This window comes from Ahaetulla prasina, chromosome 2, assembly GCF_028640845.1.
Source record: "Ahaetulla prasina isolate Xishuangbanna chromosome 2, ASM2864084v1, whole genome shotgun sequence".
NCBI classification, from domain to species: Eukaryota; Metazoa; Chordata; class Lepidosauria; order Squamata; family Colubridae; genus Ahaetulla; species Ahaetulla prasina.
Window position 1 is genome coordinate 14,711,109 of NC_080540.1, and position 19,095 is coordinate 14,730,203.

General features: G+C 44.0%; 1 protein-coding gene across 7 annotated transcripts in view; it reads right to left on the bottom strand.

The window, feature by feature from the left end:
• Window positions 1-16,892, bottom strand: part of LOC131190198 (regulator of G-protein signaling 2-like) — a 60,926-nt gene extending 44,034 nt beyond the window's left edge. Inside the window, exons 1-3 of one of the 7 annotated variants that reach the window (XM_058167303.1) lie at window positions 16,490-16,892; window positions 5,728-5,793; window positions 3,942-3,985 (exon numbers count right to left, since the gene is read on the bottom strand). In XM_058167303.1, the coding sequence (XP_058023286.1) occupies window positions 3,942-3,985; window positions 5,728-5,746 (63 nt within the window). In that variant the 5' untranslated portion in view covers window positions 5,747-5,793; window positions 16,490-16,892. Of the gene's footprint in view, window positions 1-1,166; window positions 1,519-3,941; window positions 3,986-5,727; window positions 6,511-16,489 lie in introns of those variants that run through there. The other 6 variants (XM_058167302.1, XR_009153257.1, XM_058167306.1 and 3 more) reach the window with 6 other exon arrangements.
• Between the last annotated feature and the right edge of the window lie 2,203 nt (window positions 16,893-19,095).

The window sequence follows — 19,095 nt, forward strand, 5'->3', positions numbered from 1 at the left end:
GAGGCATGCTAAGCGCACCACCAACTTGCCTTCCCTCCCTATCTTAATGTCCCTTTTTACTGGTATCCTTTTCATGTATTCAAGTTGTTTTTACACTTTTATCTGTTATCTTATATATGCTTGACAAATAAATAAATAAACAAATAAATAAATAAATAAAATAAAATAATAAAAAAAAGCATCTAGCCAGCAAGCCCCACCCCCCTGTGTGTGCAGGCACCAATGTTGTGTATCTGTGTGTGTGTGGGGGGGGGAAGGGTGTTATTTGCGGAACCGCTGTCCTAAAAGTCAAATTGGGGAGGTGGTGTTTGTTTCGGGACTCCTTCAAGGGGGCTAATTGGAGCGCCAAAGTCCGCGCGGGTCGTTGCTTCAGGTGCCTCTCCAGCGCTTTGCTTACCCGATCGGAAAGCGGCAGGAAAGGGGACTGGGGGAATCAGCCGATTAAAAAGACTGAAGGAAGTACCTCCGGAGCCCCCAAAACGGGGGGGAGGGAGGAAGAGAGAGAGGGAGAGAGAGAAAGGAAGGGGGGGAGAGAGAGAAAAGGAGGGAGGGAGAGAGAAAGGAAGGGAGAGAGGGAGAGAGAGAGAGAGAGAAAGGAAGGAAGGGGGAGAGAGAGAGTGAAAAGGAGGGAGAGAGAGAGAAAGGAAGGGAGAGAGGGAGAGAGAGAGAGAAAGGAAGGAAGGGAGAGAGAGAAGGAGAGAAAGAGAGAGAAAGGAAGAAGGAGAGAGAGAAAGAGAGTGAGAAAGAGAAAGGAAGGAAGGGAGAGAGAGAAAGAGAAAGAGAGAGAGAGAGAGAGGAAGGAAGGGAGAGAGAAACAGAGAGAGAGAGAGAAAAAGGAAGGGAGGGGGAGAGAGAGAAAAGGAGGGAGGGAGAGAGAAATGAAGGGAGAGAGGGACAGAGAGAGAGAGAGAGAGAGAGAAAGGAAGGGAGGGGGAGAGAGAGAAAGGGAGGGAGGGAGAGAGAGAGAGAAAAGGAGAGAAAGAAAGGAAGGGAGGGAGGGAGAGAGAAAGGAAGGGAGAGAGGGAGAGAGAGGAAAGAAGAGAGAGAAAGGAAGGAAGGGGGGAAGAGAGAGAGAGAGAAAAGGAGAGAGAGAGAAAGGAAGGGAGGGAAAGGAAAGGAAAGGAAGCCACGACACGGGGCAGCGCTGCCCTTCGGCCTTCGCTCACCTTCCCCGGCCGGTTCTCGCGGGCTGCCGGCGATACTCCCGCCCCGCTGCCTCCCAGCAGGAGCGCCCGAGTGCCAGGCGGGCGGCTCCTCCGGCACAACCCGTCCGCCGCCACAGCCAGCAGCAGCAGCAGCAGCCGCGGCAACTCACAAGGCAAAGCCGGTCCCTCCTCCGTCGAAGGGAGCGGCAGAAAGCCCCGCGGGCAGAGTGCGAGGCGTGGGCGGCTACGGGTGGCCTGGTCCTTGGAGAGTGAGAGAGCGCGGAAGAGCCCAGGGAGAGAGAGAGAGAGAGAGAGAGAGAGAAGAAGAAGAGGAGGAGGAGGAGGAGGAGGGACAAGCAGAGTCAATGGGGAAGTCAGATTTCATTTAACATCCATGTTACTAACTGAACAATGGCAGCGATTCACTTAACAGCGGCTGCAAGAAAGGTCGTAAAACGGTGCAACATTCACTTAATAACAGTCTTGCTTAGCAACAGAAATTTTGGGCTCGATTGTGGTCGTAAGTCCACACTGTGAAAACCGAGGATCAAGTAGTAGTTAAAGTTACCTGAAAGGGATACAGTTAATATCTACCATGGTACTTTTACAATTGCAATAAAACCAATGTTATGTGGTGGCTATGAGAAGCTCTCTCTTTAACAATGCCAACATGTTTGCAACCCATGTTTGCTTGCAATATGCTTGTTGACAAAACACAGGCAGTCCTCGGCTTACGACCACAATGGAGCCCCAAGTTTATGTTGCTAAGCGAGACATCTGTTAAGTTAATTGTACTGTACCCCATTTTACGACTTTTCTGGCCAAAAATGTGTTAAGTGAATCACCGCACTTGTTTTTTTTTTTTTCATAAAAAAGTTTTATTTTTACAATCATATCAAACAGCTCATCCAATGTACAGTTATATACAATTAGTCGGGCTTGCCCAGTCACCACCCCCCTTTTTAACACTCTTCCCTCTTCTACCTTCTTCTACTTTCCAGACCTTCCTCTCCTTCTCTTAACTACATCCTCTCCTCCCTCCACCCTACACCTTCCTTCTCCCTCTTCTACCCCTCTTCCTTCCTCTTCTCCTCTTTCCTACCTCCTACTCTCTCTTTTCTCCCTCCCCACCGTTCTAAAATGGTAACTGGGCAGACCCGACCCTGCATTAATTATATTTATACATCTTCAATAAACCCTGTACATGAACCATCACTCCATCTCTACCTCAACCCCCAATTCCCTCCCCTCACCCTCCACCCTGACTTCCCAGAACAAAATGCAGGGTATCAAAACTAACAATCATAATCCAAAATAATTCCTAAATTATAATCTCTAGTCACTCCACACATAATCACACTTTCAATTCCCCTCTCCTTCAGAAATATATCTAATACAAAATATCTCCTAAATTTACTCATATGCTATTCGATATTTTTTTATCTGATACTTATTTTGAATATAATCAATCCAATCACCGCACTTGTTAAGTTAGTAAGCAGGCTGTTTAAGTGAATCTGACTTCCCTGTTGACTTTGCTTGTTGGAAGGTCTGTCAATGGGGGATCACGTGATAACCACCCCCCTCAGGACACTGTGACCGTCATAAACATGAATCAGTTGCCAAGCATCTGAATTTTGATCCCGTAACCATGGGGATGCTACGGCGGTGATAAGTGTGAAAAATAACAACAGCGCTTAGACTTATATACCATTTCACAGTGCTTCATAGCCCACTCTAAGCAGTTTTACAGAGTCAGCCTATTGCCCTCCAACTATCTGGGTCCTCATTTTACCGACCTCAGAAGGATGGAAGCCTGAGTCAACGGTGAGCCGGTCAGGATCGAACTCCTGACAGTGGGCAAAGACAGCCTGCAACACTGACTTCTAACCACTGCGCCACCATAGCTCTTAAAAATAGCAATAGCTATTAGACTTATATACCGCTTTACGGTGCTTCACAGCCCTCTCTCTAAAAGCGGTTTACAGAGTCAGCATACGGCCCCCAACAATCTGGTCATAAGTCGCTTTTTTCAGTGCTGTTGTAACTTTGAACAGTCACTAAATGAATGGTTGTAAGTCGAGGACTACCTGTAATAACATGTGCAGCTTTAGTGGTGCGCTTGCCAGACTCTAAACTCTGTCTACAAATGACTAGATATAAAGGAATGGAACCAAATGAGACTGGGTGCGTGAGGCCTGCCATGGGTGCTGAAGCCAATCTCACACTTGCCTTTTGAGTTGTCATTTGTAGGAACCCTGGCATCAGGGGTGAAATGATCCAGGTTCGGACCAGATCACCCAATCCAGTAGCGATGGCGGTGAGTGGTTCAGAGAACCGGTAGCAAAAATCCCTGCCCCCACCCCCATGCCCAACTGAACCGCACGATCATCAGAGGTTTTTTTTTTTTACTTTTAAAAGCTTTTTTTGTTTGGCCGAAAAAATGCTTTTAAAAGTAAAAAAAAAAGCCTCTGATGATCATGCTGCTCAACTGAGATCGTCACAGGCTATTAAAAGCATTTTTTTACAACCTCTTCGGCCAAAGAGGTTGTAGAAAAAATGCTTTTAAAAGGCTCCTCTGATGATCCCAGCTGAGTTGACTGATCGTCAGAGGCTTTTTTTTCTTTTAAAGGCAAAAAAAATGCTTTTAAAAGTAAAAAAAAAAGTTGTCCACACCCATCCAGTCACATTACCCCTCCCAAGCCATGCCCACAGAACCGATAGTAACAAATTTTACATTTCACCACTGCCTGGCATGCAAGTCTCAGGGGCGTTTCCTGCCTGTTCCAGTCCTACCTTTGTTACTTGGGGTGTCCCTTTTCTCCTGTATGTTTTGAATGCTGCAAAGAGGGAGGGACTGAAGGAAAATAACAGATCTGTTAACGTTCTGCCTCGTGTGCCCTTCTCCAAAACACATATTCATATCATTGAGAAAAGGCAGCGAAGCTTAGGTAAAGATTCTCCTCACACATAGAGTATGTGCTAGTCGTTCCCGACTCTAGGGGGCGGTGCTCATCTCTGTTACAAAGCCGAAGAGCAAGCGCTGTCCGAAGATGTCTCCGTGGTCATGTGGCTGGCATGACTAAACATCAAAGGCGCACGGAACGCTGTTACCTTCCCACCAAAGATGGTCCCTATTTTTCTACTTGCATTTTTTTATGTACTTTCGAACTGCCAGGTTGGCAGAAGCTGGGACAAGTGACGGGAGCTCACCCCGTTACGCAGCACTAGGGATTCGAACTGCTGAACTGCCAACCTTTCGATCAACAAGCTCAGCATCTTAGCCACTAAGCCACCGGATCCCTTAGCGAAGCCTAGAAGCTGGTAATTTACCAAGCTGAGTTAACGATTAGTATGAGAGCTGCTCACATGCAAAATTTATCCGCAGAAGAACTGTTTTAGAATGGTGTATAATAAAATAACAGAGTTAGAAGGGATCTTGAAGGTCTTCTAGTCCAACCCCCGGCTCCAGCAGGAAACTGTGTGCAAAGTGGGGTACACACTTACAAGATGACCCACTGGGATGGGAGGAAAACATTCCAGTGTCTATTTCTATTTACTGGGGATGGAAAAGTAAACAAGAAATCTGTGAGGTTGCTAAGAGCTGGCACAGATTATACAGAATGCACAAAACGTAATACTGTATCCATGGGAGTGTGCTTTAGTTTACAAATAAGTAAGAATTTAAACTAGATTAATATTTAAAGCACAAAATACACAAAAGGTGATACGTTGAAGGGTAATGTAAATCGTATTAATGTAATGCTAGACATATATAATAATTTATAAATAGCAGAATAGTTGGTAGGGACCCTAGAGCAGTTCTAGTCCAATCCCCTGCTCAAGCAGGAAACCTTACATACCATTTTCAACAAATAATTATCCAGTCCCTTCTTAAAAGCTTCCCATATTCGAACACCCACAACTTCTGAAGGCAAAGTTGTTCCACTGGTTGATTGTTCTCACTGTTAGGAAATTTCTCCTTAGTTCCTAGGTAGTTTCTCTCCTTGGTTCCGTTTCCATCTATTGTTTTTTGTCCTGCCTCCTGGTGCTTTGAAAAATAAGGTGAACCCCCCCCCCGTTTTTTTGTGTGGCAGCCCCTCAAATATTGGAACACTGCTATCCTGTCACCCCCTAGTCCTTCTTTTCACTTGTTTAGTGAAAAAAAATGGACAAGCATGTATTGTGAAAGGCACACTTAAAATAATTTTCCTGATAAAAGCCTGTGATCACCAGAGGTAAACATTGTGTCAGTTATTCTTAACAATTATTAGCTATTATATTAATTAATTAATATTAATAAAATTAAATAATTATTATTCTTAACTAATTATTATTAGTTATTCTTAACAATTACAAGCGCACCAACGTGCCTACCGTCCCTGTCCTAATGTCCCCTTTTATTCGTATCCATTTCATATATTCAAAATCATGTTTATCCTTCTATCTGTTGTCTAATTCATGCTTGGCAAAAATAAATTAAAAATAAAACAAAAACAAATTACTGACAGCCCTCTTTCGAGAGCGAGACAACTTGCGAAAAACTTATCATAAAAGCGAGATATCCATCGAAGTCACTCACCTTTTAGGAAGCTTGGCATAGGGAGTTGGTAGTCGGGAGTTGCTGCAAGAAGTCTCTCTCGTCTTCCTTTGGTTCCCTCCAAAGCAAAATAAAATAAAAATAAAAATGTCAGGACTGTTTCATGCAAATGGGAGAGAGAGAAAGAGAGAGACGAACTCCTCAACTGAAGTGTGTTAACACCTGACTCAGGATGTGACGTGTGACAGGGGAGTGAGTATCAGATGTGTGGGAGACAGGAGTAGCCTGAGATGGTCACATCCCACTAAGTGGTGCGGAATAAACACAAAACAGGGGAAATGAAAGGTCACACGCATTCGCCTTCAAGCTCTCTGGGGAAAGAGACAAGAGAAAGACTCTCTTTTTCTCTCTCTCTCTGCCAGAGAGTTTGAAACGCTCAGCTTTCCCAGTCTCTCATATGACAAAAAGAAAAAGAAAAGAAAAGAGGAACGCCACAAAATTCAGTGGGGAAATGGGTTTGTTATGGGCGGGCTTGATATGTGCAACGTCCAGACTCCCCACCACTTAAAACTGTTTGTGTTAGGAAGGCTGAACACGAAACTGTTCCTCAGGAGCGGCTGTGAATCACACAACAGACCGGCTGTGTTATGCTGACGAGCATTGGCTTAACGATGGTTTTAGTTCCATTTACAATAGTTTATAAACTGAAGTTTATAACACCACCCTTGGCTGGAGAGGTAGCACACACAGCTTACGGCAGGGGTGAAATCCAGCAGGTTCTGACAGGTTCTGGAGAACCGATAGCGGGAATTTTGAGCAGTTCGGAGAACCGGCAAATACCACCTCTGGCTGGCCCCAGAGTGGGGTGGGAATGGAGATTTTGCAATAACCTTCCCCCTGGAGTGGGGTGGGAATGGAGATGTTGCAGTATCCTTCCCCTGCCACACTCACCAAGCCATGCCGACTAAGCCACACCCACAGAACCGCTGGTAAAAAAATTTGGATTTCACCATTGGTTTACAGGTTCTCCTCAACCGTTCGTTTAGTGACCAAAACTTACCACAGCACTGTAAAAACCCTGACGTGATCAGTTTTCACACTTACGACCATTGCAGCATCCCCACGGTCACAGGATCGAAATTCAGAGGCTTGGCGGCTGATTTATACAGGTAGTCCTTGACTTACAACCTTTCATTTAGTGACGGTTCCAAGTTATAGCGGCACTGAAACAATGAGCAATGACCGGGTTTCACACTTACGACTTTTGCAGCATCCCCATGGTCATGTGATCAAAATTCAGATGCTTGGCGAATGATTTATAAGGGTAGTCCTCGACTTATGACATTTCATTTAGTGAACCGTTCAAATTTTAGAGCGACATTGGAACAATGACTGACAACTGTGTTTCACACTTATAACCATTGCAGCATCCCCACGGACACATGATCAAAATTTAAATTTTGTATTGCCCTATACATTGTAAGCCGCCCTGAGTCTTCGGAGAAGGGCGGGATATAAATGTAAATTTTAAAAAAAAATGCTTGGCAACTAACTCATATTTATGACGGTTGAAGTGTCATGTGACTTTCTGATAAGCAAAGTCAATCGGGAACGCAGATTCACTTAACGACTATATTAGTAGCTTAAGAATTCAGAAAAGAGGTTATTATAGGTAGTCCTCAACTTACGACTATAATTGAGCCCAACATTTCTGTTGTTAAGAGAGACATTTGTTAAGGGAATTTTGCCCCATTTTACAACCTACCACAGTTGTTCAGTGAACCACTGCAGTTGACAAGTTAGTAACCCGGTTGTTGTTGTTGTTTTTTTATAAAAAAAAGTTTTATTTTTACAATCATATCAAATAATTCATCCAATGTACAGTTATATACAATTAGTCGGGCCTGCCCAGTCACCATCCCCCTTTTTAACACTCTTCCCTCTTCTACCTTCTTTTACTTTCCAGACCTTCCTCTCCTTCTCTTATCTACCTCCTCTCCTCCCTCCACCCTCCACCTTCCTTCTCCCTCTTCTACCCCTCTTCCTTCCTCTTCTCCTCTTTCCTACCTCCTACTCTCTCTTTTTTCCCTCCCCACCGTTCTAAAATGGCAACTGGTTCTTGAAAATGTCTTGCTTCTCATCCAAGAAGCTTCTTCAGTTCTCAGAGATATTTTTTTTTTTTAGTAAAAAAGTTTTATTTTTATAATCATGTCAAACAATTCATTCAATGTACAGTTATATACATTTAGTCGGGCCTGCCCAGTCACCACCCCCCTTTTTAACTCTCTTCCCTCTTCTACCTTCTTCTGCTTTCCAGACCTTCCTCTCCTTCTCTTATCTACATCCTCTCCTCCCTCCACCTTACACCTTCCTTCTCCCTCTTCTACCCCACTTCCTTCCTCTTCTCCTCTTTCCTGCCTCCTACTCTCTCTTTTTTCCCTCCCCACCGTTCTAAAATGGCAACTGGTCAGACCCGACCCTACATTAATTATATTTATACATCTTCAATAATCCCTGTACATTAACCATCACTCCATCACTAGCCTCAACCCCCCAATTCCCCTCCCCCTTACCCCCCACCCCCCACCCCGACTTCCCAGAACAAAATGCAGGGTATCAAAACTAACAATCATAATCTAAAATAATTCCTAAATTATAATCTCTAGTCTCTCCACACTTAGTCACACTCTCAATTCCCCTCTCCTTCAGAAATATATCTAATACAAAATATTTCCTAAATTTACTCATATGCTATTCGATATTTTTTTATCTGATACTTATTTTGAATATAATCAATCCACATTTTCCATTCTAAAATATATTTTTCTTGTGTATAGTCTTTCAAGTAAGCAGAGATTTTTGCCATTTCTGCCAGATTTGATACTTTAAGTGTCCATTCTTCAATTGTAGGTAATTCTTCTTTCTTCCAATATTGAGCAATCAAAAGTCTTGCGGCTGTTATTAAGTTCAAAATCAATTTAGTCTCTATAGCTGTACAATCCATAATTATTCCTAGTAAAAAGAACTGCGGGGTAAACTTAATCTTCTTTTTCAAAATATTCTGCATGATCCACAGTAACCCGGTTGTTAAGTGAATCTGGCTTCCACATTTGACTTTGCTTGTCAGAAGGTGACAAAAGGCGATCACACGACCCTGGGACCTTGCATACGTCATAAATATGAGCCCGTTGCCAAATGTCTGAATTTTGATCACATGATCATGGGGATGCTTTCAACGGTCATAAGTGTGAAAACTGGTCCTAACTCAATTTTTTCAATGATGTTGTAACTTTGAACGGTCACTAAATGACTTACAGTTGTAAGTCGAGGACTGCCTGCATAAATAGAAATTGGGAATGCTGCAGAGGTGGGTTTCAGCAGGTTCTGACAAGTTCTGGAGAACCGGTAGTGGAAATTTTGAGTAGTTCAGAGAACTGGTAAATACCCCCTCTGACTGGCCTCGCCTCCCAAGTCCCAGTTGATCAGAAGGAAATGGGGATTTTGCAGTAACCTTCCCCTGGAGTGTGGTGGGAATGGAGATTTTACATATTCTTCCCCTGCCACGCCCACCAAGCCACACCCACAGAACCGGTAGTAAAAAATTTTGAAACCCACCACTGGAATGCTGCGAACATGTTTTGGCCTCTAAACCTGCAAAGACCCACCTCCATTATTGGCAGGTGGTAAAATAAGAACCAGCCCGTTGCTTGTTCCCCTTTTCTCTAGTGCAGGGGTCTCCAAACTTGGCAACTTTAAGACTTGTGGACTTCAACTCCCAGAATTCCTCAGCCAGCTTTGCTGGCTGAGGAATTCTGGAAAGTTGAAGTCCACAAGTCTTAAAGTTGGCAGGTCAGACCCCTGCTCTAGTGCAGGAGTCTGCAAACTTGGCTCTTTTAAGACTTGTGGACTTTGCTGGCTGAGGAACTCTGGGAGTTGAAGTCCACAAGTCTTAAAAGAACCAAGTTTGCAGACCCCTGCTCTAGTGGAACCGATTCCCCCGTTTAACTGGTTTCGCTGGGTTTTGCAATGCTCCCGGTCAAGGGTAGCAGAATTCAGACTCACCGGATTGACTAGTTTGTGGCTTAAAAACCCGAGGCTAAAAACCCGAGGTCAACAAGAATAAGCACCAGTTGAAAAGGCAGGAGCAGAGCCCCTCTGACCAGCTGCTCAACCAAGTGATGTAAATAACACCACAGCCAGACCTAAAAATTTCAAAAATTCTTCCTCCCTTCAGATTCCCCCAAATTCTCACTAGAAGATACAAGAAGAAAGCCTTCATTTCTATTATCAACCAATTAGAAGTTTTTTAACAGTAAAAGAGTTGTAAGGGACCTTGGAGGGCATCTAGTCCAACCCCCTGCTCACACAGGAGACCCGTACTAGGGATTCGAACTGCCAAACTGCCAGCCTTTCTGATCGACAAGCTCAGTGTCTTAACCACCGAGCCACCAAGTCAGGCATAACTTAGTCAGTAATACACTCTCGCTTTCCGTAGAGCAGACTTCCCTCAACCTTGTACCTTCTAGGTAAAGGCAGGTCTTGACTTAACAATCGTTCGTTTAGTGACCGTTTGAACGTTTACAACAGCACTTGAAAAAAAGTGACTCATGGCCGTATTTCACACTTATAACCCGTTGCAGGTATCCCCGTGGCCACTGATTGAAATTCGGATGCTTGGCAACTGGCTTATATTTATTATGCTTGCCAGGTCCCAGGGTCATCTAGACCAGGGGTCTCCAACCTTGGCAACTTTAAGCCTGGAGGACTTCAACTCCCAGAATGCCCCAGCCAGTGCTGGCTGGGGAATTCTGGGAGTGGAAGTCCGCCAGGCTTAAAGTTGCCAAGGTTGGAGACCCCTGATCTAGACCAGCTAGAAAGTCTGAGTTGAAGTGGTAGAGCACACCCAGGTCCAGCAGGCAAGTCGGCTACCGGATCCCCAACAGCGCCATGGCCACCCAAGCCCAGCAGAGATGGGGGGCAGGCACGTGATCTTGGCTGAGCCTAGGTGGCCCTGGTGCTGATGGGGATCTGGCTTTTCCCGTTCCCCATGGTCATATGATCCAAATTCAGACACTTGGCAACCGTCTCATATTTATGATGGTTGCAGTGTCCCGGGTCACATGACCACTTTTTGCTTGTCACTTCTTTTTTTTTTATAGTTTTATTTATAAACATTTTTGAATACAATGTATTGTCAATGTATACCATTTACAAGAAAAAAGACCAGAGAAAAGTCAATAGTAAATATCAACACATAAACTGATAAAAATAGTAATAATACAATAACACATGTATTAATAATAGTAATAATATAACCAAATAATTTTAACTAAGTTTCTTTTTATATTAGCTTATTTCTGACAAGCTAAGTCAATGGGGAAGCCAGAGTCGCTTTAAAACTGTGTTACTAGCTTAACAACTGCAGTGATTCACTTAACAACGGTGGCAAGAAAGGTCGTAAAACAGGGCAAAACTCAATTAACAATGGTTTCACTTAGTAACAGATATTTGGAGCTCAATTGGGCCTCTGTGGCTCAGGCTGCTAATGCAGTCTGTTATTAACAGCAGCTGCCTGCAATTACTGCAGGTTCTAGTCCCACCAGGCCCAAGGTTGACTCAGCCTTCCATCCTTTATTTATTTATTTTTTTTTATTCAAAAAGTTTTACAAAAATTTTTTCCCCCCCTTTCCCCCCCTCCTCCCCTCCTTAACCCCCCTCCCCCGACTTCCGGAACGAGCACAAGGTATAGTTAAAATAAAACAAACATATGCTAAAAAATTTTCATCCCAACTTAATTGTACCCCTACAATCATCAATTCCTAACTTCCCCCAAAAGCAATCAAAAATAATACATCATAATCATTCAAAAACAGTCTGATAACTCTTAGTCTGATATCTACGTTGAATATAGTCAATCCATTTTTTCCATTCCTTTAAGTATCTTTCTTGCGTATTGTCTTTCAAAAAGGCTGATATCTTCGCCATCTCAGCCAAATTGGCAACTTTCAATATCCATTCTTCTATTGTTGGTACTTCTTTTTTCTTCCAATATTGTCCTATTAGTAATCTTGCTGCAGTTATTAGATTTAAAATCAATTTAGTCTCAATTACTGTACAATCCGTAATAATTCCCAACAAGAAAAATTGCGGCAGGAACTTTATCTTCTTTTTCAGAACATTTTGTAAAATCCACCAAATTTTTATCCAAAAGGCCTTTATGTCCTTACAAGTCCACCAAATGTGAAAATATGTAGCGTCATCACAATTACATCTCCAACATTTTGCTTGCATTTCTGGATACATACACGATAATTTTTTAGGATCTAGATGCCATCTATAAAACATTTTATAAAAATTTTCCCTCAGATTCTGTGCCTGCGTGAATTTAACATTTCTAACCCAATTTTTTTCCCACGTTTCCAATAATATTGGCTCCTGAAAATTTTGTGCCCACTTTATCATACAGTCCTTTACCAAGTCCCTTTCAGAATCTATTTCAAGTAACACATTATACAATCTCTTTATATGCTCCTGAGACTGATTTCTAATTTGCTTTACCAAATTTCCCTCGTTCTGCTCTATACCAATTTTCTGATCTCCCTTCCATCTAGCACGTAGTTGCTCATATTGAAACCAAGTATAATTTTTCCCTTCCTCTCTTAATACTTGCAGAGATTTTAACTGCAAATTACCTCTTTCAGTATACAAAAGATCTTTATATGTAATCATTTCCTGATTCTGTTCTATGTTTATATTTTCTACTGTATGTCTAGGACTTGGATCCTTTATGAGGTAGGTAAAATGAGGACCCAGATTGTTGGGGGCAATAAGTTGACTTTGTATATAAATATACAAATAGAATGAAGACAATTGCTAACATAGTGTAAGCCGCCCTGAGTCATCAGAGAAGGGCGGGATATAAATGCAAATAATAAAATAAAATAAATAATAAAAAATTGTGGTTGTAAGCCAAAGACTACCTCCAATCTTCAGCTCGCAGAACGCCTTAATCAGCACCAGTCTATTCGATACGAGTTCTAGTTTCAACGAGCTATTAACTGCACCTTCTTGAATTTTGATCAAAGATAGAGAAGACTTGAGCAGGATTGCTGTCGCACACATCAACTGGACAACAACCCCCATTGAGAGTAACGTATGTTGAGGGGGGGTCTGATGAGAAATGTTTTCAACATGCTTAAAAAAAACACAACAACCTCTGGAGGACTGAAAAGTCATTTTCAGGCTTTTAGCCAGCCATGCATTTTTAGTTACCGGTACTTTCTCTTCTGCAAAGCCTGCAAGAATTATTCACAGCACACTATTTCCTGCAAGTCCCATACTACACAGTCATAAATTCCAGATGACTTTGTTAATTGCAGCCAAGCAATTCATAAGCCCATTTTTATTCAAGAAAGGCTTGCTAACTTTCCAAGGTAGACGGTCCTACGGTTCAATACAACAAAATACCTTATGCCACCAGACTTGAAATCCTGGGTTTAGAAAATTTAGAACTACGCCGCCTTCGACATGACCTGAATTTAACTCATAGAATCATCTATTACAATGTCCTTCCTGTCAAAGATTACTTCAGCTTCAATTGCAACAATATACGAGCACACAACAGATTTAAGCTTAATGTTAACCGCTCCAAACTTGATTGCAGAAAATATGACTTCAGTAACAGAGTTGTTAATGCTTGGAATACACTACCTGACTCTGTGGTCTCTTCCCAAAATCCCCAAAGCTTCAACCAAAAACTATCTACCATTGACCTTACCCCATTCCTAAGAGGTCTGTAAGGGGCATGCATAAGAGCACAAGCGTGCCTACCGTTCCTGTCCTATTGTTTTCCTTCGTTATATCCAATTAATATAGTTATTACATACTCATACTCATATATATGCTTATGTGTTGTATAGCTGTTTCATGCTTATGCTTATATATACTGTGCGACAAAAATAAATAAATAAATAAAAATAAATAAATAATTCACTCGCAGTCAGCCGAGGGGCTGGCGAGAGGTAGAAGTAAACTACCATGGGATGACTTTTAATATTGTGTCCTACAATAAGCCTCGGTTTTGTGTCCCCAGGACTGTGGAATGAGGAAGTTAGAGATTGTGTAATAGGACAAGTGAAGGCTTGCTGATTAAATAACCAATTGACAAAAGGTAGATGATAGGATTGTTCCCTCCCTTATAACCACAGACACTTTTCTACGCATATGGGATGTGTTGGTAAAGATTCTCTAGCAACTGCCTAGCAGGCAGAAATTTGGGTGGCAAGGCCAGGCCATGCCTTTTATGCAACCCCCCCAGTCTCCCTCCTGTTCAACTTTGTGGATCTAGGTGTTTTTTCCCCCCTACCCCGATTGGGATCGCCCAGTGGTGAAATCCAATTTTTTTTAATACAGGTTCTGTGGGTATGGCTTGGTGGGCGTGGCAGGGGAAGGATACTGCAAAATCTCCATTCCCACCCCACTCCAGGGGAAGGATACTGCAAAATCCTCATTCCCACCCCACTCCAGGGGGAGGATACGGCAGAATCTCCATTCCCACCCCACTCTGGGGCCAGTCAGAGGTTGTATTTGCCGGTTCTCTGAACTACTCAAAATTTCCGCTACCGGTTCTCCAGAATCTGTCAGGACCTGCTGGATTTCATCCCTGGGATCGCCGTTTGAAAGGCTCGGAGGGGCTTCTTGCAAGGAATGCGCATGCAAACTTCTTTTCCGGCGGTTTGCAGCTGGTTTGCACAAGGCCACCTCCTCTGCGACCTTTGAAGCAACTCTCCTTATTTCCCAATTGAATCTCTCCTTGTTCGGTTTCCATCCATTGTTCCTTGTCTGGCCTTCAGGTGCTTTGAAAAACAGCTTGACCCCCCTGCCCCTCTCTGTGGCAGCCCCTCAAATATTGAGATACTGCTATCATGTCTCTTCCCTGGTCCTTCTCTTCACTAGACTAGCCATGCCCAGTTCCTGCAACCGTTCATCGTAAGTTTTAGCCTCCAGTCCCCTAATCATCTTGGTTGCAATATACAGTAAATGCTCTAAATAAATAAATAATAAATCATTTTTAAAAACCCACAGAGATCAGATGAATGGGTTCTCCTATGTGCTAACAGGCACATTATTGGGGGGGGAAATGCCCCCTTTTCTATGGAGTTTAATCTAAAATCCCAGAATTTTCCCCACATCTATAAATTACACATAGCACAGGAAACCAGTAGCACGTTCGATCAATCAAAATAGAGCTAGGAGGGACTTTCAAGGTCTTCTTATCCAACCCCCTGCTCAAGCGGGAGACCCTACATCCGTCATGGGGAACCTATGACATGAGTGCCAGAGGTGGCACGCAGCGCCCTCTCTGATGGCACACGGGCTGTTGCCCCAGTTCAGCTTTGCTACGCATCCACGCGCGTCTCCCGCTGGTGTTCAGGTCTCTGCTGCGAATGCATAGGAGTGGGGTATGTGCAGGGGGCCCATGTGCGCAGGCACCGGGGTAGGGTGCATGTGGGGGTTGCACGTGCATGCGTGGGGGCCCATGCGTGTGCAGGGGATTGCACACGCATGCAGGGGGGAGCGAGGCACATGCGCGGAGGCAACACACGCATTGTATTTTCGGGGTTCAGGCACACGCGTGCTTTGGGCATTCAGTCTGGAAAAGGTTAGCCATCACTGCCCTATATCATTTCACACTAGTGGCTGCCCGGTCTTTTCTCAAAAACCTCCAGCGATGGAGCACCCACAACTTCTGAAGGCAAAGCTGTTCCACTGGTTAATTGTCCTCACTGTTAGGAAGTTTCTCTTCAATTCCAGGTTTCTTCTCTCCTTGATTAGTTTCCATCCATTCTTTCTTTCTTGTTTGGCCTTCTGGTGCTTTGGAAAATAAGTTGACCTCCAGTTTTTTTGTGGCAGCCCCTGAAATACTGGAATACTACAACAGTTCATTTAGTGACCATTCAAAGTTACAACGGCACCGAAACAAAGTGACTTACAACCGTTTTTCACCCATAAGACCATTGCAACATCCTCACGGTCATGCGGTCAAATTCAGACACTAGGCAACCGACTCATGTTTTAGGGATGGTTGCAGTGTCCCGGGGGTGTGTGTGTCACGTGATCCCTTTTTGCGACCACTTCTGACACGCAAAGCCAATGGGGAAGCCGGATTCATTTAACAACCGTGTTATACTAACTTAACAACTGCAGGGATTCGTAAAATGTCGTAAAGGTCGTAAAATGGGGGGAAAAGTCACTTAACCGATCTCTCGCTTAGCAACATAAATGTTGGGCTCGATTGTGGTCGTAAGTCGAGGACTACTTGTAGTTTTGAAACAGTGCTGGGTCTCAAAATTTTTGACTACTGGTTCTGTGGGTGTGGCTTGCTGGATGTGACATGGCTTGGTGGGCATGGCAGGGGAAGGATACTGTAAAATCTCCATTCCCACCCCACTCCAGGGGAAGGATATTGATCAGCTGGGACTTGGGAGGCGAAGTATAGATGGGGGCAGGGCCAGTCAGAATTTTTACTACCGGTTCTCCAAACTACTCAAAATTTCCGCTACAGGTTCTCCAGAATGGGTCAGAACCTGCTGAAACCCATCTCTGTTCTGAAAGCACTTAGCAAGCCTGCCCTCAGCATGTTTGCAGAGCATTTTCATTTTCAAACCACACACACATACACAAAAGGCTTTGTGTTTTGAACCACTGCAGTCTAAAAGCTTCCTTCCGTGAGTCAAAGCTTTTTCTCACCCTTCCCCAGCCTTGCCTCCTTCCGTATCTTCGAAAGTAACCTTCTCTAACTTACCGTAAGGTTGCAGGTAGGAGAAGACGAACAGGCAAAACCAGGGCCTGCAAAAACAGATGCTTCACCAATGAGTCCCTGGAACTGGATTCGCACTTTGTGCTAAGCCACGACGCAGCCTGTTGCTTCAGCAAAGTTTTGCAATGTGGCTCTGTAAAAGCCGTCGCTTCTGAGCATGGTGTGTTGGTTGAGCCCCGGCCTATGATGATTCATTTCACAGACTATAGCTTTTTGCCTGCCTGTGTGTGTGGTTTCTAAATGTAACCCCAGGCTAGTGAACAGACAGAGGCAGGATTTTAAGAGCGGTCGGCTCTGAAATACAGCAGAAGTACAACAGCCACAAGCAGTTCAGTGCAGAAGGACATCAGCGGTCGACCCGGCCTGACAACCACAGGGACTGTGTCAGCTGTCCCTTGGATTTAAGAAAGAATGAAGAGAGACAAAGTGTAGACAGATGACTTGCCTTCAAGTCCTTGAGGCACATAACAAATTGGAAGCGTTTAACCCTCTGGAATTTTCCTTGCAAGTCACAAGTCATTCCCTTGTCCCCAGCCAAACAGCTGATCTCTCTTACTCCATTTTGTCCAATCTAATTGGCAGGGACTCTAATTGGCAGGGACTCTTTCACTTTTACCCAGAATATGTTCCTTTTTCTTGGGTATCCTCAGAATAAGAGAGCTGGAAGGGACCTTGGAGGTCTTCTAGTCCAACCCCCTGCCCAGGCAGGAAACCCTACACCATTTCAGACAAATGTTTGTCCAATCTCTTCTTTTAAAACTTCCAGTGTTGGAGCATTCACAACTTCTGCAGGGAAGTTGTTCCACTGGTTAATTGTTCTTACTGTCAGGAATTTTTTTTTTAGTTCTAGGTTGCTTGTCTCCTTGGTTAGTTTCCACCCATTGTTTCTTGTCCTGCCCTCAGGTGCTTTGGAGAATAGCTTGACTCCCTCTTCTTTGTGGCAACCCCTGAGATATTGGAAGACTGCTATCATGTCTCCCCTAGTCCTTCTTTTCATTAAACTAGGCATACCCAATTCCAAAAATCGTTCTTTGTATGTTTTAGCCTCCAGTCCCCTAATCATCTTTGTTGCTCTTCTCTGCACTCTTTCTAGAGTCTCAACATCTTTTTTACATTGTGGCGACCATACAGGTTGTCCTCAGCTTATGACCAAAAGGGAGTCCAAATTTTGCTAAGCGAGACAAATGTTAAGGGAGCTTTTCCCCATTTTACCATCTTTCTTGCCGCCGTTGTTAAGTGAATCCCTACAGTTGTTAAGTTAGTAAGACGGTTATTAAGTGGAACTGGCTTTTCTTGTCAGAAGATCGCAAAAGGGGATCACACAATCCCGGGACACTGCAACCGTCATAAATATGAGAGAGAGAAACCAAGCACCTGAATTTTGATCATGTGACCGTGGGAATGGTGCAATGGTCGTAAATTTGAGAAACAGCTCAGCCTTCCCCAATTAATGGGCCACATATTTTGGACCACAGCCCTCATTGTCCTCAGCCAGCATTGATTGTGCTTGGCTGGGAAGGATCAGATTTGTCATCCAGCCCATCCGGAAATTGGCCAGGCTGATAAAGGTTACCCTAGAGCAGTGGTCTCCAACCTTGGTCCCTTTAAGACTTGTGGACTTCAACTCCAAGAGTCCCTCAGCCAGCAAAGCAAAGCTGGCTGAGGAACTCTGGGAGTTGAAGTCCACAAGTCTTAGAGGGACCAAGGTTGGAGACCACTGCCTTAGAGAGCTGTTCCTCCCAGTGGTGGGTTTCAAAATTTTATACTACTAGTTCTGTGGGTGTGGCACGGTGGGCGTGGCAGGGGAAGGATACTGCAAAATCCTCATTTTCTCCCAATCAGCTGGGACTCGGGAGACAGAGAATAGATGGGGGCAGGGCCAGTCAGAGGTGGTATTTACCAGTTCTCCGAACTACTCAAAATTTCTGCTACCGGTTCTCCAGAACTGGTCAGAACCTGCTGAAACCCACCTCTGGTTCTTCCCCTTTATAAATTTATGGCTTTTTTTTTTTTTTTGCACACTTACAACCTTTGTAGCATCCCCAGGATCACGGGATCAAAATTTAGATGCTTGGCAATTGGTTCATATTTATGACCGTTGCTGTGTCCCAAAGTCACATGATTCCCCTTTTGCGACCTTCTGACAAGCAAAGTCAATGGGGAAGCCAGATTCACTTAACAACCGTGTTACCAACTGCAGTGATTCCCTTAAATAATTGTGGCAAGAAAGGTGGTAAAATGGGAGCAAAACTCACTTGACCAATGTCTCCCTTAGCAACAGAAATTTGGGGCTCAATTGTGGTCGTAAGTCGAGGACTATCTACAGCCTGAGCAAATGAGCACCGGGCTCCCAAATCAGCCTATGATTTCATGTGGACTTAGAGCCCCAAAAAGTCTGATTTTTTTTTTCAGTCTTCACACATTCAAACGCATTTTAAACCAAGTGCTCTGTAGAAGCCCAACCTCTATGGTTCGTTTATAGCAGGGGTGTCAAACTCAAGGCCCGCGGGATGAATCCCGCCCGTGATGTGGTTGGATCCGGCCTGTGGGGCTGTCCTGGAAAATGTCAGGGGCCGGCCCGTGTCACTTCG